Source organism: Barbus barbus (assembly GCF_936440315.1).
Source record: "Barbus barbus genome assembly, chromosome: 14".
NCBI classification, from domain to species: domain Eukaryota; kingdom Metazoa; phylum Chordata; class Actinopteri; order Cypriniformes; family Cyprinidae; genus Barbus; species Barbus barbus.
In genome coordinates this window covers 25,360,290-25,373,691 of record NC_136742.1, presented here as the reverse complement: position 1 = coordinate 25,373,691, position 13,402 = coordinate 25,360,290, and the positions used below count along the sequence as shown (strand labels likewise).

General features: G+C 36.6%; 1 protein-coding gene across 2 annotated transcripts in view; it reads left to right on the top strand.

The window, feature by feature from the left end:
• LOC306879966 (sodium/potassium-transporting ATPase subunit beta-1-interacting protein 2) overlaps nt 1–13,402 on the top strand; it is a gene marked incomplete at both ends in the record, with an annotated part of 195,642 nt that overhangs the window by 65,031 nt on the left and 117,209 nt on the right. For both annotated transcript variants that reach the window (XM_079433195.1, XM_079433196.1), the window contains one exon: nt 10,724–10,861. In XM_079433195.1, coding sequence (XP_079289321.1) covers nt 10,724–10,861 — 138 coding nt within the window. The remainder of the gene's footprint in view (nt 1–10,723; nt 10,862–13,402) is intronic.

Genomic DNA, 13,402 nt, shown 5'->3' with positions numbered 1-13,402 from the left:
CAGAAGGATCGCACACATTGTTGTATCGTTGATCATAACTCGGTTTATCGGTTCATTTTCTTGGATATATTAATATATTTAATAGTTAAGATCTTTTGCATAAGGCTTACACATTTTTTTAATTTTGTATTTTTTAAAGAACTCTATGAATTTTATATTAGGCTGCATCAATAATTTAGGTTCAGATTTAGTTGAATGCGTATTTATGCACACTACTTTTCAAAAATTTTAAGTCTGTAAAAATGTTTTAATGTTTTTGAAAGAAATCTCTTGTGCTCACCAAGCCTGCGTTAATTTAATCATTTTTTATGTATACTACATAATCTCTTTTTTTTTTTGGGGGGGGGGAAGAAGAACAATAGAATTCTCACTTAAGTTCTCACTTTTAATCAATTTAATGCAACCTTGCTAAATAAAAAATCAAAAATCAAAGAATAAATCAATAAAAGCTGAATGCAGGATAATTGCAAAAGAGTATTTTAAACAACAAATAACAGTAGTATCTCATAGATTAACTAACCATATGTATAATTGCTATTATATTATTAGTATTGGACTGTATAAGTAAAAGTGTGTATTATTTTTTTCCATTCAGTTGTATTGTATCATACTACTTTTTTGTGTGTGTGTGTGTGTGTGTGTGCTTTTTTATCTTATTATTTATTTTTAGGGTAAAATGTTTCAGGTTTTTGCCTATAATTTAAGAAAAATGTAATTAAATTAAATTCAAATATAACTAAACCTTTAAAATAGTATGAAAAAATCAATTGTATGGATAAAATTAAGGTGTGACATGCAAAATGCTGTCCCATCAATGAATATAATGTCACTGTCACATTGAACAAAAAAATGACTTTTAGCCAGATTGTTTGTTGCAAAAATTGTTTTTTAAATTTATATAACTTATATAACTTTATATAACTATAAGCATTACTGTTAAGTTTCTGAGAAATTCCTGTGTGTAAGGTTGTTTGTTTTAGTAGAATCCACTAATATTTGATTAGCACCAATAACACACCCATCAAGCAGTGAAAATCTGCTTTATTATTGCTGACCAGCCGAAGTGAGAAATTTGATATTTATTTAGTGATAAAATCCCTGTGATGTATGTGGCAGATGAGTCAGTCCGCACTGCTGTGGTGTGTTATTATTAGCTAAATATTTTATCTCCACACCTACTCCACAGCTTGTTAATCAGCAAACGCATATTTTCACATAATTCTCAAAAACAGCTTTATTTTACATGAGCACAGTGTAAATGCTTTTATTGACTCTGTGATTGGGAATCTAATGCCTCAGATGAAGGAAAAAGCACAGACGGTGTGCGTGTCGTGTATTTGTATCTAATTTTTACACCGACCACTGAGCTTGGACTCACGTATTCAAAATCAATAGTTTATTTTAAGACATTGCCAAATATTTCTTTCTCTGCATACAATGAACGTGAGCACAACTACAGTGGCCCCAAAATGTATTTGGATACTTAAGCCACATTTAAAAATGTGGTTATTGTATTAGCTAACAAAATACCAGATTGGAGTTATTGAGTGTATCAGTTCTCCAGATAACTTTTGTGATGGACTTTTGACTCTGCCAATATGAAACGTCTTTGTGCTTTTCAAAAAGTGGATGAAGGTGTGAAGCTCAACAGGTTCTGGTGTTTGTTACACGGTGACTGCATGGTCTTTAAAGCCTTCAAAACAGGTTTCTCTGACCTGTAATACTTCCTTTTAAATTCCATGAGCTGATACCAGCTCTTTGTGGTAGCAGAGCTTTTGGGCTTTTAAATAACTGGCACAAAAGTGAAGAAACTGTCAGTCACCGAAACTTGGTATTTACCAGCGGTTCTCTGACAGAATCGCTTAAATGAGAACTGGCACTTTCCTCAAACACACCCAGTGAGAAGTGAAATAAATAAAGATTCAAGAAATTATGAAGCCTGAAAATAAAGATGACAGTTTAAGGTCAGCCAATTAGAGGGCTTCTCCACTAAAGTCAACTTATGGTTACTTTTTTTATATATATATACCTCCTAGCTACAGAGGTCTCTGTCCCAGGGATGGTTGAATCATTTCATGCATTTGTGTCATTTATGTAGCATCACATGCAGTCGATTTTATGTCAAGGATCTATTTTTAATATTGCATCAGTGGTCGTGCGGTAGGACCGGAAGGATATATGACATTTGGATTGAATTTCCATGCATCTCTAGAGTTCCTACTGTACCCTGACTAGTTCATATTTTACATATTTATTAGTAAAGCCATTGTGGCAGCTCTCACAGTGGGCCTTCTGCGCATGCTGGCAGCTTCCACCCTGCTCAGTTGACATTTGAGTTCACTGCTGGGTCTATTCCCGTATCAGTCTCCATCATCTTTCTGGCCCTCGGGCAACAGCTCTTTCGTCAGCCTCATTTATATGCAAACGAATATTAAAATAGATTATCATCATTAACACTGCTGTATCTTGATGAATTTTATTCAGTTGCTCTCCTCCTCCCACCCCTAGAGCCATCCATACTAAAGAAATGAACGTTTGCCACTTGGTTCCTTGAAAACCTCTGGGTGGGAAACAAGAAGCTCTTCTTCACTGGACTGTATTAATGAGGCTTTCAAATATGGGTGTGACAAGTCTTTAATATTCCTTTTCTGAAGTAATTCATGGCATGAAGTCAATGGCTGCATCCAAATTTGCATACTCAGACTACACAGTATGTGAGATTCAGAGTACAGTTGACATGAAATAGAAACCTGTTTTTTAAATGTATCTTATTGATTTTATTGTGAATGATTCATTCATGCTCACTATTTTTAATTAAAATATAACATAATCTTCCTGTGAAATTACAGATTTCTCTCTGGTGACGTATGCCATCAGTTTGTCCACTTAAACGCCGCCCCTTTTTTCTGTTGTTGATTTGCTTCCGTCCAATCAACATCCGAAGGATTGAACCAGAACTATTTTTCGGTAATCTCTTTTATGTAAATGTATGACACAATACAGAAGTAAAGATCTCTATTTCAGTTACATTGCGACTTTAAAGTATGCATCTGTTTTAATTCAATGTGTTGCTGTTTCTTTGTAATTGTTTGTGAAATTTACTAGAGTGAAAATTGATTCCACAATTTATTTTTCAGTGTTAGTACACATGCAAATTTGCATGTTCCCATATAGCATTCAAAGAACAGTTCTTTGTTGTATTTGTACAGTCTGTGCAACAGATACCTGATGAAAAATAAAATCTAGCTCTGACATTTTTTCATTGTTTGTCTTGGAGCAAAATCTTCATTTCGTGAAATTTAATATTAATGTCCTCCATTTTCTCCATGGCTTCTTTATCTTTGCTCTGTGGGTGTAAAGCACAATTACTTTAGTGGAGTGCTTTTCTTTCGCTGCCATTCAGACCTTTGTGAGAATTTTGGTCAAAGAGCAAGAGGCCAAGAATATGAAACGACCCATTGTGCGATGTAGATAATGAACAGCATTTTTCAAGCTTAGCTACACATTCTGACAGCTGCTGCGGAATCCCTCCACTGTATGAACGGCATGCTTAAACACATTATTGTCTCTGTTACACGCTGGGGCTGACACTTAAACTCATCATCATTGTCTATTACAAAAAAACACAGTTACTCGTCAAAAGTCCAACCTGCGTCATTCAGCATGGAATTCCAAGATTTGTGCGAATGGCGAGTCCTGTAATGAACACATTCAGACAGATCTGTATAAGTAAATAACCTCATGCATTTTCAATAACCTCTTACTGGATGCATGTAAATGTTGGCATTCATTGCATTGTTATTAGGCTCTCTGTGCACTTGATGTGCTTCTATTTGCACCATTTCTTTCGATGGCATAATGAAGCCCATGAATTGGAGTTGTCTGTTTATTTCTCCTGAGATGGACTATGAACAAAGTTGAAAATCCAAAGCATGAATGTATTTGCTTAGTGTAAGAATTGATATTTGTGATATTTACATCATATTTTGTTAAACGTTATATTCCAATATTCTTCCATACAGATAGATAGATAGATAGATAGATAGATAGATAGATAGATAGATAGATAGATAGATAGATAGATAGATAGATAGATAGATAGATAGATAGATAGATAGATAGATAGATAGATTCATAATGAGACCTGTGCAAACCTTTTCATTTAATATAATGGATGATGAGCTATTTTTCAAACTACACCAGATACTGTATGCCCATTAAGTCATCATTAAGTCATCATACTTGCATACTTTTATCTGGAACCAATGAACTGTGTTAGATTCATCTTGTCTTGTCTTCATGTACACCTCCGCAGGCTGTGCCCTCAGCTAAAGATGAACAAAGGAAGTGCATAATGATGTACATCAACTCAAAAAGACGGCTTCCTGTCATTGTAGTCAGTAGTGGAGGAACGCAGCTCTTAACTACCATCACCTTTCACTCTCCAAATGAAGCACTTGCAGCTGGTGATCCTTCCTTCCTTCTTTCCATCAGTTTCCCCCTTTTACTGCATTTATTGTGAAATAATGTTTTATCTTACTTTTTCTTCCTTCTCTCCATCCTTTTGTTCATTACTTCCTTCCTTTATCCAGTTGTTCCTCATTTTATTCAGTTATTGTAAAATATTGTGATTTCCCCTGTTTAACTTTCATAACCTTCCTTCCTTCTTTATATCAAACAACCTAGGGGAAAAATGGATCTCAATTTCCACAAAAATATTAAGCAGCATAACTGGTTTCAGCAGTGATAATAATAAATAATTTCTTGTGCACCAAATCAGCATATTCAAATTATTTTTGAAGGATCAAGTGACACCGAAGACTGGAGTAATGATGCTGAAATTTTAGCTTTCTCATCACAGGAATAAATTACATTTGAAATATATTCAAATAGAAAACAGTGTGAAATAATGTTTTTTCTTCATTCCTTTCTTCCTTCAGATTTCCCCCTCTAATGCAATTATTTAAAAAATGTTTTCTTTTCTTTTAGAGTTCCTATTTTAATGCGGTTCTTGTAAAATAATTTCATGGTCAGTGATGTATGATGAGTTTATGTGCGTTTATCAGCTTTGATATGCATACAATCTTGCAAATATTTAATTGATACAGTACACCCACTTGAATTTTTGCATGAACATGTCCATTGTACATAACACACAGGGGAAAACATCAGGGGTCCTTGAATGTCTCTCATTGTCACTGTGCATTTTAGATTTCTTCACATTACTGTACAAAGGTGGTTTTATATGCTCTTTGATCACTAATAATTATTTATTTACAGTAGTTGACTCTGTTTGAGAATATTCTTTGAGGTGATTAAAAGAAATAGACCTTCAAGAAAAAGCATCATATTCATTTGGAATCATAAATGTGTCTTTTTCTGTAGTTGCATACAGTCCATTCCAATTATACTTCATCCAGATCCACTGTTTAGATGTAAATGAGATGCAATGGCACTTGGAATGCAATGGAAAAACAATTCTCACCACCGTTACTGCCTGAAACAAAGACCACTTGAATGTGGTGTTTGCGAAACAGTGTCATGCATTGTCATGGCATCATGGTTGCATGATGTTTGACAGAAGCAGAAACAGTTGTGAAAGGACGTCTAGTGCGCTGCACACCAATCAAGCATGTTGCAATGTTTGCAAATGCAAATACTTGTACTTCGTACCCACATTAGCAGCTTACACTTAATTTTAAATGTCTCCACACCTCAAAACCCCTATTCTGCTCCAACTGAATGTGTCGTAGTTTAATTATCCACTCAATTCTGCTGTTATTTTTGCAGTCTCATCTCTGCAGAGCAACATTAAAATCACTGGCGGCAGCAGCAGATGGAATTGGATTACTGACGGACAATGGAGGCAAGCCAAGATGCGCCTTCCCTCTGCCGTGCTGCATGGGAGCCTTCTTCATTAGCCCGTGCTCATTCTGTAGTTAATGCTCTGTGGCGCTAACACTGGGAAACGCTATAACTCGGCCAGCTTCGTTTGAATGCGCCGTGAAGCTCTCTATTCAACCTGCCCCTGCTGATTGATTAGCTTTTGTCTCTCTGATTAAAGGCTGCTCGTGTCCCTGCGCACCGAAAGAAATATATAAATGTGGGGAAAGGGAGAGAGAAGCGAAGCAGGAGAGAGGCGAGCGAAAGCACAAGGTTGGGAGAATGAGATTTGGCTTTGTCACAGGGAGAATGAACTTTAATCTCAATCACGGACTGAAAGCGTGCGCTATAGCGGTTAATCGCTAATGGGATGCTTCTGCTGCCAAGTAATAATCATGAAAAAACATTATGTGCACATAAGGAAGGGAAAATATCATTACAGGAATTGGTTATGCTGACCTTTGGATTCGATATTCATTACGGAATCGGTTTAGTGATGCTTTTAGCTTGACACTCTCACTCCTCATTGTCAATTTACCACAGTTAAGGGGTGTTGTTACCAAAAAGCAAGACAAAAATCCTCTTCGACCATGGTATAATGGTAGAGCATATGGTCTCGAGTGGCTTATTGCTTCTATAAAATGATGCCAACTGCAATATGTACAATAAATAATTACGTGTATTAATATTAATAATCGCACTAAACAATTCTTCCGCCAAGTTAAACTGTTTATTATGCTTACTGTAGGCCGTTTACCACTTTAATAGCTTGAGGCAATGTTCTCATAGCTCAAACTGACAAAACATGGTGCCAGCAAGGTCAATGGTTCAATTCCCACATACTGGTATAATGATTAAACTGAATGCACAGTAAGTGTTTACCAAATACATAAATGTAAATTGTAGCAACATGCTGTATTTAATGTACAATTGAGTTGATGTCTGGTCCAATGTGTGTACTATCATTCAAAGTTTGGTGTTAGTATATTTTTTTAAAGTGCCCCTATTATGGGTAATGAAAGGTTCATATTTCACAGTTTTGGGAGTCCCCAACAACAGGTTGACGTGCATGCAAGGTCAAAAAATACTTTCATTGTCTCATAATATGCATTTATTTTTACCTAATTTGCTCAACGACTCCCAAATGATTCGCTCTACGTTTCATTTCTCCAAACCCCTCCTTTGCTTGACGCTAATCTGTGGTGATTGGTACAATTGGTCTCATTTCCATTTCATCATGCCTGTAATGCCTGATAAAAACAGCATTTTTGCAGTGCTGCTTTCACAAACAGCTATTTTTACCACTCCAAAGCTGCACCTAGTGGCAAAGAATGAATTTGCATTTTCATTCAGACCAATGCAAAAAGACCAACAAGTGGGCGGGCAATATGCTAAAGTTGGAAAAAATCATGGAAAAACATATTTTTCTGGATTCAACATTATTAACAAAATCTGATGTCTGAAGATAATGTGACACTAAGGACTGGAGTAATTGCAGCTAAGAATTCAATTTTGCTATCATAGGAATAAATTACATTTTAAAATATATTAAAATAGAAAACAGTTATTTGAAATTGTAATAATATTTCATAATATTACTGTTTCTTACAGCCATGGTAAGCATAAGAAACTTTCGAAAAAATCAAAAATAATCTTACCAACTCCTCACTTTTGAACAGTATGTGTCATCTTATTCAGTGGCTTTGAACGTTTCGGAGATTTTAAAGCTTCAGTATGAGTGTTATGATTTTTTTATATAGATACATACTCGTGCATACTATTCTGAAGGACTGAATGTTTGCTTTCTGCTTGAAGCTGTAGGAAATCTCTTTGTTGTCAGTGAGTAGTCAGGCCTTCAAATTTCTTCTTTTAAGGCCTTTCCACTTCCAAATCTCAATCTTTAGATCATTAATGAGAGGATGTTCCTCTCATATTTATAGATCTAATTACTCATGTGTAAAAATGACTTGATAAATCTGTTATTTAGAGCACAGCTGCCCCACAATGCCGTTTACATTACTGTTTATATAAAAGGGAGGCCCAGGGGCCACATTCATGATGATCTGGCCCCCCACCTCAAACAAGAGCCTGTTCCTAAAACCCCTCATTTGTACTGTTCGATCTTTTCAATGCTAGAATGAAGACTCTGAAATTCCAAAATTAGACCATGTGACTTTATATCTTTATATTATACGTTTTCTGAAGCCAACCATGGGAGTAAATCAAATTTTGAGTCATTATTTGCTACTAATCTTCCCCTCCAGTAAAATGTTATCCACTGTGGAGTGAGTTGAACTCGAGAACCTGATTCATGAACCGATCATTCAGACGAGTTTTGCCAACAAGATTGGTCAATTAATTGACTCTTAAAAATGATTTGTTCACAATCTGGGCATTGCTACTTCTCCCATGAATTCTCTCGAACATTCAAATGAGAGCTAGATCAGATTTGTTTTTGTGTTACAACTTAAATTTCAGTTTCTTCACACAAAGCTATTGTGCAACTTCAGAGGACTTACAATATAGTACATGAGTCTTATTGAAGTGAAACTTTTATGGTACTTTTGTGTGCTTTTCAGAAGACTGAAAGCTTCAATTCCCATGCATTGTAATTGCATAGAATAGAGCAACCGGTATAATTAGTTCATGTTTCAGAATTTGTTTTGTGTTTTAGAAAGTCTGTATGTTTGGAACAACGTGAGGGTGAATATATAACAGAATTTTCATTTGTGAACTATTCCTTTAAGAAAACAGATGGTAATGCATTTGTCTTTTCATCCTTCTGTTTCATAGAAGAAATATGGAGGACAGTGAAAATAAACAAGAGCTAGAGCGGGGGAAATCACATGCAATGATTCATAAAAACACACCGAAACCAGAGAATTATTTGGTGCCATTGAATGCTGAATGGGAAGGCAGAACAATACTGTGGTAAAAAAAATAAGAAAAGTAGATGCCACTTGGAACAGGAGCCATTTTTATTCTGAGACTTGTGTGTAGTGCGGTGGTGTTGCTTGGTGTTGTCAGTTTAATACCTTTCATTATGATCAATGACATAAGTGTTTGGGACAGGCACGCTTACCAGATGTACGCTAGCAGAAGCTCAAAGGAAACACCCAGACAACAGAAGACGCGTCCCTTTGGGAGATCATGGGCGGAGGGGGTCACAACCTGGTCATCACTGGGCAAAACTGAACTGGATGCACAGATTAATAGACTCCTGAGCTTTGTTCACGGGTGATAGATTTGTAGCATGAACTATTGCTCAGTTACAAACAGCAGTGTCATTAAACCTACAGTGCCATGGCGAATTATGTTTTAATTTGACTGAGATCGACACTGCCGTCTAAACTGAATGTGATAAGATACAATGTCATAGTGGTTACTGAATTAACTTCTGATTCACTGAACCACAGGACTTTATTTTTATTCATGTATCATATAGCAAGAACTGTTTTGTTCAAGGTTTGTAATGCTACATTAAATTAGTATTATTGCTCCTCATATGATAGTTTAAGTTTAACTCACAAGGCCTCCAGTGTTTATGTTGTATTTTTGACAACGTTGCTTGTTCTTGGAGCTTTTTATTAACAGGAAATGGGATTTGTTGATATATTAAATGAATTAACCATGATTTATTTTGTGTTTCCAGAATAGTCAAGACTATAATTCTGCATGAATTCTTTTTCAGTAAAATCAATGGAATTATTTAGCATTTTTATATTTAGAATAATTCTTAATGAATTATTAAAACATATGTACCAATACACGTGGTCAAGGTCTTCTGGTTTAGATCCACTAGTTTAAGATACACGTTAGGTTTTTTTAACTATTTGTATTGTTTAAATTAATTTGAATAATTGTTCATTTAATCAATGTTATAATAAAAAAATCTCAATTAATGACTAATTTTGTTTTTCTCAGCAGAAGTTGAAATATTTTATTTATTTGATCCAGTGGGTGGGCTGTAGGGTTAAACAGGGTCTCTCCTGCTGCAAAAACAGCACTGAATAGGAAACACTTAAATACAGCACCTCGGTGCGACTCAAAGTAATTTGATATTCATGCTGCTATTGAACCCTCTGAAGCCTCTATTGATGTTCACTTGAGTAGATGTTTGAAAATGCAACCGCTGAAAACTCGAATGTCATTGTGACCTCGATAGCTTTATTTAACAACCTTCATCCTGAATCTTTGCTCTTTACTATCCCCCATTACATCACAAGAAAAAGTCAATTCAGTGGCGTGATTTTTGTTTGGTTTTCTTCCCAGAAAAGACCTTGAGCATCTGAGGTTGTTAAACGGAGCTTCTTGTGAATGCAGCTGGAGACACGGGTGCTATTAGCATTAGCTTTATGAGGCTGGCTGCTTGTAGGTCCTTTGGGGATGAAGCTGTGACCCCGTCCTGGTCTGCTTTTGGAAGTGCCATTGCTTGTGGTATTGACATCAGTGTCATGTCCAATCAGTGGTTGAGATTGGAGCACCCAGAGCTGCGAGGCTGGACTTGCCAGCTTTAATTTCCAAGTCGTCTCTGGTTTTTACGAAAGGGTAGGGGGTTTGACTCCGGAGAGCGGCATGTCTCGGTCCTAATTAATCGCCTGTGTGACAGGGGTATTCCTCTGGCTGCATGTAGAATGTGCTGTCACATGTGGCCCCGCGGCCCATCGTCTCACCCTGCCTTCCAGCTGACATCAGAGCGCTGTCATAACAGCAACCCCTGAAGCTGGCTTAAAAGGAAATCTGTTTACACCTTTATGCAAATAAATGCTTACATGTCAATGTATTATCCTCGTCTTTGCTTTGTAAATCAGTTTCTTTTTCTTCTGTGTTTGGTTTCTAGATCAGCATTCTGGAGAGACAGATATTTGATTTCCTCGGATACCAGTGGGCTCCGATCCTCACAAACTTCATCCATATCATTACAGTGATTCTAGGCCTCTTTGGGACAGTACAGTTCAGACCGCGATATGTGACCGGGGTGAGTTTCCACATATTTTCATATTCAGGTTGTGACATATATTGTCTTTCCCCCCTGCAGTTTATGCTGTCATTTTGTTTTATTATTATACCTCTGGTGTCATAAAAGTGTCTCACTTTTAATCCTAGCCAGGCACAATGCAACATAACAATAAGAAACAAATATAAGTGTTTGTCCTAACCTTTTGCTACCATGATAAACAACAAGACATTTTGACAGTTTGGTTTCAGTGCATCAGCTAGCCTTGCCCACTGTGGAATCTCATTGGTCTAAAATCCTGCATCGTATATGCACTTGCGCATCAGATGTTCTGATTGGATGTGATTGTTTTTGCACATTGACTATGGACTAAATTGTTACAATGTTGCATTTTCTCCTCATTTTGGTTTGCTACATTTAAAGAAGATCAACATTAGCTTAGACCAGCCTAAATTTAATTTCTGGTCTCAGCTGTTTAAGATGGTCTTCCATCCAACTTATACCAGCAATCCAGTTTAGGCTAGTTTAAGATGGATCATCAATGCTCAATGAGTACATAATAGCTTTCTATATGGCTTTAAAATTGTCTCCAAATCTGGCCAGGCTGGTTTTTAGCTGGTCTTGCTAGTCTCTGAGCCTCGCTAAACTGTTGTTTAGCTGGGTGGCCAGTTGTCTCTCAGCCTGACCAGCTGAAAAGTGCCCAAAACCCTTGCAAAACCAGGCAAGGCAACAGACCAACCTGGGAGGCCAACTAAGACCAGTTTTTGCTGGTTTTAAGATTATTATTTTTTTAATATGAGTAACCTCTTCCTTTATTGACTAGAGCCCCATTGACTCCCTCTGCCAATGCATTGATGAAATTAACAATTGGATGTGCCAAAACTTTCTTCAGTTAAACAAGGAGAAAACTGAAGTCATTGCATTTGGAAACAAAGATGAAGTTCTCAAGGTGAATGCCTCTAGGGGTCAAACACCTAAAAATGGGATGATTCTGGAGACAGACCTTAGTTTCAGTAGTCATGTCAAAGCAGTAACTAAATCAGCATACTATCATCTCAAAAACACTGCAAGAATTAGATGTTTTGTTTCCAGTCAAGACTTGGAGAAACTTGTTCATGCCTTTATCACCAGCAGGGTGTATTATTGTAATGGTCTCCTCACTGGCCTTCCAAAGAAGACCATTAGACATCTGAAGCTCATCCAAAACGCTGCTGCCAGGATTCTGACTAGAACCAGAAAATCTGAGCATATCACACCAGTCCTCAGGTCCTTACACTGGCTTCCAGTTACATTTAGGATTGATTTTAAAGTATTTTTACTCATTTATAAGTCACGCAATGGCCTAGGACCTAAATACATTGCTGATATGGTCACTGAATATAAACCTAACAGACCACTCAGATCATTAGGATTGAGTCAGTTAGAAACACCAAGGGTTCACACAAAACAAGGGGAGTCCGATTTTAGCTATTATGCCGCCCACAGTTAGAACCAGCTTCCAGAAGATATCAGGGCCTTAGATAGCTCCTAATTTAGCTTAAAAATTTCTAACTAGGAGTCTTAGCTTAAAAGTGATTCAGGACCAATCTGAGAGCAACTCTGAGCGAGGAAAAGACAAAAAACTTTTATCTTAGTGAGGAGGCGGGGCCCGGATGTGCTAAAACATTAGCCACATTTAAATCCAGACTCAAAACTCATCTGTTTAGCTCTGCATTTGTTGAATGAGCACTGTGCTATGTCCGAACTGACTGCACTGTATTTTATGTATAATCATTTTCTATTCTTAACTGTTTTAAATTCATTTTAAATCAATTTCTATATAACTTTAAAATTCCTTATTTATATTATTATTTTTAATTCCTTGTTTTTATTGCTGTGATTATTATTTTTAATGACTATTTCACTTTCTTTTATGTAAAGTAATTTGAATTACCACTGTGTATGAAATGTGCTATATAAATAAACTCGCCTTGCCGTGCCTATTCCTTATGGTACTTTTGGTCTAATCTTTCAATCCGAGTGATTGCTGTGTTAATGTATCACTAAACAAGTGAACTAAGGTACTAAATGCATCAGAAATAAATGATTCAAGTGACAGTTTTATGCATGATCTATACTGATGTCCAGTCCATCAATCAAGTCATTCCTAATATATGATATTAAGGGAGAACAGTTGCTGTTTACCACATTTAACATGGATGAGATTAGACCACTTGTTGTGACAATGTTTCTCTACAGCTCAGTACAATGGACATTTAACACCTTGGTCAGCGTAACAGAGAGATATCAATGTACTGATGGACCGGGTCATTGCCTCAAATGTGACTCGGGTCATGTCACCCAGCTGAGATGAAGTAGATTGCCTTTTTAGTGTTTAGTCTTTAGTGTCTCCCTTTGGAATAAACAATGCTCGATTTTTCAGTCTAGGAGCAGTGGCCGGGCCAGAGAGAGATGGAGAGAGAGCCTCCTACAAAGATAAATTGCTCACATTCGAACATTACTCTTGCTTATATCCGTTTTGAGGATGCTGTCAGGGCAGATAAATTTTTATTCTAATTCAAC